The following is a 7,230-nucleotide window of genomic DNA, read 5'->3' as shown; positions in this document are numbered from 1 at the left end:
TGGGAGAGATGTTCATCTCCTCATACAGCACCAGGAAAAGACTTGGTGATTCTAGGACTGAGTGGTGAAGAAGGTCAGTACCTCTCCTCTGCAGGAAACCCCTTCTGATGTCTCCATATTTCACTGAAAGTCTTATTAATATGGGCCTTGTGGACTTCTGTCCATGGGAGTATTTCTGAGTAGAGGGTGGCATATCCTGCCTTTAATAGACAGATGTTAAAAACCCATAGCTGAGTCATCCACTGGACTTTACCAGTAACTGTGGCCCGAAGAGACTGAAACTTGCCCCCACTCTCAGACAGAAATTGCTCCATTCTCACAGTCCCCGTGCCTCCCATACTCTGAAGGGACAGTCAGCCTAGTTCTTGTGGCCTCCCACTCTTCTGGATTGTGGAAGTTTCTGATGCTGGCTCTGAGACATGGCATCTCTTTGCAAAAATCTAGTGTCTATATTACCATTCTGCTGTGAAGGAACAGGCCCTGTCCTTGCCACAGGCTTTTGACTGTCTTCTTATATGCACCTCTCCTCTGGCCCTACTGAACCATGATGTCTGACAAAATCACTCTGACATCTTTCTCCTTCTCCTTCAGTCCTCTGTCTGGCCCGGATCTCCGTACGAAAATCTGGAATGTCTCTACCCACATTCCAGGGCTCTGCCCTGGCTCTTCACTTTCATAACGAAAGATGTGTTGATCATCTAAATATCCCAGAGTGAGAAATGGCTGCTGCTTGTTCTTACCTGAGACCCAGCAATAAAGATGTAGGATCAAAGGGAGGAAGTGGCAAAAGAAGTTTTCCAGAATGTTCAGTCAGGTTCCTGTGATGTGGCCTCATTTCCAGAAGCTGGAGTGAAGGTTCTCCTGTCCTGACTGATTCCACAAACATGTGAGGAGGTCATGCCTAACAGGACAAGGGGTATTTGGGATTATGTAATAGGAAGAAAGGAAGAGGAAAGTAAAGTCCAGGTAAAGGATCAGAGATGAGACTAGAACAATAGAGACATGAGGAGTAGAGAGGAACTTAGAGAAAGCAGTGCAAAAGAGATGCATTTGTAGAGAAATTAGCACAAAAGGGTTACTGTGACCCTGCGGGCAGATATAGAGAAAAAGAGGTTCAAACAGTGCCTGGACCAAAGTAAACTGTCCTTACTTTATTTGATGTGCCAACAAATCCAAAAGAAAGATAATCCTTGGGGAATTTCAGCAGGGTTGTAGACAATATGAGATACGGATACGGGAGACAACAGGCAAAGCTTCCTGCACATTTCAAAATTATTCTCGGTGGTAGAAAATCCCATTTCAAGGAGTTGGCATGAAGCTTCTGCTGTTTCTTAACACCCAAAGTGAAAAAGACAGTGGAGAGCACTGTGGCCTGTGGTTAAGAGCACAGGCCCTGAAGCTAAACTGCTGAGTTTGATTCTCAGACCCATTGTTCACTAGCCCTGGTCAACTTGAGATGACATGCGACCATGTTCCCATTTGCAAAACAAACTAGGTACCTATCTCAAAGGGGGGTAATTGGATCAGTGCCTTGCAGAAGTTTTAATTACTACTATTATTGAGTACATGAACAAAATGACAACAAAAGAGAGAGGGAGCTCACTCACGAGAAAAGCAAAAATACAGGAATTGAAGCAAAGGTAATAAAAATCGAGCAAGAGAGAGAGAGAGAAAACCCGAATGTGAGACAGTAGTTGATGAAATAGGGAAAGCATTTAGAAGATTTTCAAAACTTTAAAATTTGTTGTAGAAGAATGATGTAGGAAAACAGACATATCTGTATATAACCCAGAGTAGAGATTTCATCTGTTTTTCACACTCAGCATTCTAAGTCCCACCCCCACTCTCCATATCATGACCCACAATAGTAACAGATCTCAAGTATCTCTACTTGGAGCTCTTCAACCTGGCTTAAAAGACACAGTAGGAAATGGCCAAAGGTCTCAGCTAAGGAACTCACAATCAAGGAGGTGGGCTTTAGTTAGTTGGACCTTCTTTCATTTAGTTCTCAATTTGTAGGGTAGCAGTAAAATGCTTTCTCATGCTCCCACACCTCCTAAAATGAATCCCTAGACGGCTCCACCACGCTCTTGAACCTTGGTGTGGCTTTTAATAAGAGTTTCTCAGAGCCACAGAGGGTCTCAGCTGCCCTTAGAGGTAGATGACATCAGGATCCCTTTAGGCTCCTAGTGGAGCCACAAAGAGATGGGAGACATACTGAAGCTGTGTGAGGACTCTAGGCATAGTAAAGCATGAAGAAGTGAGTTCATGAGTCCTGGGATCCTCTTTTCCCCCAGAGACCCAACTCAGCCCACAACCAGGACTCAAGTTTCCTTTTGCTTGATCATGCCATAGCCTGCCAATTGTCTCTGAATACAGCTCCCTTAGATTAGCGAGTTCTGCATCACAGCCCCCGTTCTAGCACTGAGAACAAGCACCCTACTATTACACAGAGCAGAGCTTCTCATAGCTTCTCCCCATTCCTCATTCTTTTGGAGATTTGGCCACTGCAGCATGAGTACAATATTCCTAGGTGGGAATGCCCACAAGCCCCATCCTGGGTTTACAAGAAAACAGACATTTAAGAAGCCTCCTGGTGTCAAAGGTTCTAAGTGGGGCTCTTCTCCCCTCTGTTCCTTGAAATAAGTAATAAACTCACAGAAACAGGGAAGGAATAACCACAAGAACAAATTGGATGAATTTCCTCCTTTATACAAACCAATTCAGTGAACGATAACAGTAAAAAAAAAATCTGTACTATTCCTTTCAAAGCCATTATACGAAATCTTTCATCAATAATCACCCCTGCTTAGCCTATCACTTACCTGAAACCAGCTTCTCACAATTAAAAAAGAAAAAGAAAAAGCAGATAAAAGAGAAAAAAATTTTCCCAATTTCATTTATCCTTGAAAAACATGGCCTCTTTTTCTTGCTATTTTTCTCCAGAGACAAGATCCCCTCAAAGATTAAAAAGTCTTTCAGAAGGGTGGGAATATCTGACTTTCTTCTCTCCCCTTCTCATTTGCATGTGTGCCTGTAAGCTCACACACACTCAGAGGTTTTCAAAAATATACAGAAATTGCTGTGATATGTGAAATACATTTGAAAACATCATCTAATCCCTAGAAGATTTGCTTCTGAATTTTTCCCAAGAAGGATATCAACACTGCAACTGATATCACACCATGTGGATATTTTCTTTCTCTTCCCCTCAATCCTTCTTTCAATATAGATAAAAGCAATCTTACCAGTCAATCCCAGTAAATTTTGTTGGCTAATTTTCTTAATAAAATTTTCTCCAATGGAACACAAAATTTTAAAAAAGTATACAAAAATATTAACAAAATCATTAATAAAGGCTACTTATGTGTTCTGGGTTAAAACAGTTTATTTTTGTTATTTTGTACTTTACAAATTTTTTGCAAGTAGCAAAAATATGAGTGCAAGATTGTATTAGAAGAGGAGATGTAGTTGGTTATCCCTATAGTACCCACAGACATTTGTAGGAACTATAATGAAGCCTCTTTCATTAATAGGAGCAAACTCAGAACCTGCCAAAGAGGGGAGGGGAGTCTCCAGGTGCAGAGGCCAGTTCTCACTCCAATTCCACTTCTTTGAAGGTTTTCTGGATAACCCCCATTACCATCAAGGTGACCACAGGTGGGTTTTTTCCATATAATATGGTCCTGGTCTAATTTTTATTCAAGCAAGGGGCAGAGATGAGGTTGGAACTTTGATTAAAGGCTTAATTCAAACTACAGGGAAAGACAAACTAACAGTAACCAGAAGCAAGGTAATTTTGTTTTATACAACTCACTTTTCTCACCTTCTAGTTGATGCTTCGTCTCAAGGAACCCCTGTTGCCTGATTTTGTCTGTCCCCAACACCAGGAACTGATTCTCTGTATCCCTGCCCACTATCCACATTCAGGAAGGGGAGGAGAGGAGAGAGGGCAAAAGAAGCTGCCCTTCCCAGCTGTGCTTTGTTTCCTTTATAAGAAGGGATCCTAGTCAGATTTGATGTTAATTATCAAGACTGACTTAGCCTAGTAGGTGCATCAGAATCACCTGCAGGGCTTGTCAAACCACAGCTTGCTAGGCTTCAACCATAAAGATTCTTTTTTTTTTCTGTGGTACGCGGGCCTCTCACTGTTGTGGCCTCTCCCGTTGCGCAGCACAGGCTCCGGACGCGCAGGCTCAGCGGCCATGGCTCACGGGCCCAGCTGCTTCGCGGCACGTGGGATCTTCCCGGACCGGGGCACGAACCCGTGTCCCCTGCATCGGCAGGCGGACTCTCAACCACTGTGCCACCAGGGAGCCCAACCACAAAGACTCTTGATTCAGTAGATCTGAGGTGGAGCCACAGAGTTTGCACATCTAACAAATTATGAGATGCTGCTGTTGGTGCCGGACCATAGTTTTAGAATCTCTGACTGAGCCCATATCCATTAAAGATGATTCTTTTAGAGACTTCCCTGGTGGTGCAGTGGTTAAGAATCCACCTGCCAATGCAGGGGACACGGGTTCGAGCCCTGGCCCGGGAAGATCCCACATGCCGCGGAGCAACTAAGCCCATGCACCACACCTACTGAACCTGCGCTCTAGCCCACGAACCACAACTACTAAGCCCACGTGCCACAACTACCGAAGCCTGTGTGCCTAGAGCTCATGCTCTGCAACAAGAGAAGCCACTGCAATAAGCCCACGCACCACAATGAAGAGTAGCCCCCTGCTCGCTACACTATAGAATGCCCACACGCAGCAACAAAGACCCAATGCAACCAAAAATTAATACATTTATTTTTTAAAGAAAAGAGCTTCTGTGGTTTCTGGGGTGGAGGGTCAGATAAAGTCACATTTAGCAAAGTCTTCAGTCGTCATGGGCTCACAGATTGAATACCACGCATTGGTGGGGAATTCCTCGCAGGACTCAAGAGAGGCAGGTGCCTCTAGCTTTAGCCCCAGGGGATCACAGTCAAGGGTGTGCGGGAGACTGGTCTCTGCAGCTGGGACAAGACTCTCAGAGGAATATGATTGGTCCAAACTTAAATCCTCACAGAAGTTCACGGGGGCCCTGCAGTTCCCAGCATCGTCCCTGAGAAACACTCTCACAGTCCCAGGGACGTAAGGAGGAATCAAAGGGAGGCTGTCAAGGACACTGGATGTAATACCCTCCAGAGATGGCAGGCATGGGCCAGGGTGCATAGGATTTTCGGGATCCAATGGAGGACCCAAGGGTTGAAGATCAGGGGCGCAACAGCACCCGGAAGGCTTAGAAGGATGCTGCAGCCATGGGCTCAGCAATGCAGGGTTGTCCATCAAGGGATCGCCAGCAAACGGGAGCTGAGCTTCTAAGTCCAGAGATGGGTGCGTTGTGTCTAAGGACAGGCGCCTCTTAGTCCGGGCCCGGACAGTCGGATCCTGAGTCCCCTCTTCCCGAGGACGACGACGAGGACCGTATCGTCCTGGTAGGTGGAGATCCGCAGCAGATGGACCTGCGGTCAGCGGCGGAGTCAGGCCGGGTTCCGCGGAGCTGTAGGCAGCCGCAGCCCCGAACTGGGCAGCAGAGCAAGAACCCCGGGCCGGCGAGGGGGGCGGGGACGCAGGATCCACAGGGGCTCGACAGCGGGTCCCATGGCAGGCGGCCACGGGCGGACGGCGGTGCGAGCCGCTGCGGGACGGACAGTGCCTCCGGCGGAGCGCGGGTCCCCCAGGCGCGCGGACCTCCCTCCAGGCGTTCAGGAACTGGCTGCTGGGCTCCGTGGGCTGCGTGTGGTCCACCACGGTCCGGTCCTGCCCGCGTTTCCACAGCTCGTAGCGCTCCGGTTGCAGGATGCGCACGAAGGCGTCCATGGAGAAGGCGACCTGCGCCTCCCCGCAGCTACACTGCGATGCCACTTTGCCGTAATCGATCCAGCGCGGTGAGGCGAAATTGATGGCTTCCGCGCAGTTGAAACCATGGTTGAAGCCGGAGTGGTAGCCATAGGGAAACGTCACTATGAACTCTCCAGCCTCCTGAGTGACCCGACCGAAGGGGATGCCGTTGTCCTTGAGGACTGTGGGCGAGATGAGAGCCACCTTGTGCCGCAGGAAGGCCTTACAGCCCCGCGAGCTGCCCGGGAAAAGCTCCCTGGCCAGGCCTTCCAGGCGCCGGCCGTGCTCCGGGGGCACCGCGTACCAAGTCTTGGGCTCCCCGAAGTGCACGTAGTTGATGCTGTAAAGGTCCATGTCCTCCGTGTGCCAGGCGAAGGCGGTCTTCCACATGCCAAAGTAAAGGTAGGGGGTGTTGACGCCTTCGATGACCACTCCGCACTCCTGTTCCAGCAGGTCCTGAATGGTTCCCAGATGTCCAAGGTTCCACTGCTTCGTGTTTTCATTGAATAAGGAGCCACTGACGTCCGCACCATATACTGGTGAACCATAGGGGCGTGTTTTCCAATATTTTCGCTCCAGATCCTCAAAATCAGAGTAGAATGGAGTCTGGTGTTTTTCACTGTTTGCCAAGCGGCGATACTCGCTCGCAGTCATGGCTTTCTTCTTTTTGTGGTGCTGAGTAAACACACCTGCCTGCCCAGAAATCACCTGCTGGAGGGGAGCGGCTATTAAGATGTCATCGATGTCATCATAGGTCTCTCTGGCTTTCCAGTCCTGGGGTGGAATGATCTTAGCCAGGCCTGCTCGGTGTGCACCTTGGGATTCCATATAAGCAATGTATTTATTGAAATCATTAAACTCTTCTTTGGTTGGACGAAATACCATTATGCTACAACTTGGGTTCTGGGCCCAGTTGGACTTAGACTTCATAGCTTTCATTAATAAGCAAGAAACTCCCAAGTTTTTACTTATGTTCTGGATAGGTGAGGATGCTGGTAAACACTACTATTTCAAAAATGGGTTGGAGTATATCAGCAGGAACCCCCAGCAGACTTTAGTGCAGTGAGTTGATAATATTTCTTAGGCTTGCTGATTCTACAGGGGACTCCATGCTGGGCAGAAGCCTTGCTCAGGACTGATGCTGGCTGAGCCTGCAAGTCTGTGATGTCCTTGGTTGACACTTGGCTCTGGTCTCTTGAGCTCTAGTGAATCACCACCCAGCCCTGGGTGGGTATCCCAAATGTGTCTTCAGGGCAGTATTGGAAACAAAACCTAAGAAAAAATACAATACAGACAGGTTGCAAACTAATGTTTGGAGATAGTTACTAGGGAACTACAAATAACACACCACCATGGA

The 7,230-nt window shown here is 47.7% G+C and overlaps 1 protein-coding gene across 1 annotated transcript; it reads right to left on the bottom strand.

Moving 5' to 3' along the window:
• Nucleotides 1-4,841: 4,841 nt before the first annotated feature.
• Nucleotides 4,842-6,812, bottom strand: LOC132429034 (lysine-specific demethylase 4D-like). Its single transcript, XM_060017236.1, has one exon. The coding sequence runs from the start codon at nt 6,810-6,812 to the stop codon at nt 4,842-4,844; it is 1,971 nt and encodes a 656-aa protein (XP_059873219.1).
• Between the last annotated feature and the right edge of the window lie 418 nt (nt 6,813-7,230).

The sequence above is a fragment of the Delphinus delphis genome, chromosome 8, assembly GCF_949987515.2.
Source record: "Delphinus delphis chromosome 8, mDelDel1.2, whole genome shotgun sequence".
Lineage (NCBI taxonomy): Eukaryota > Metazoa > Chordata > Mammalia > Artiodactyla > Delphinidae > Delphinus > Delphinus delphis.
This window is presented reverse-complemented; position numbering and strand designations above follow the sequence as displayed.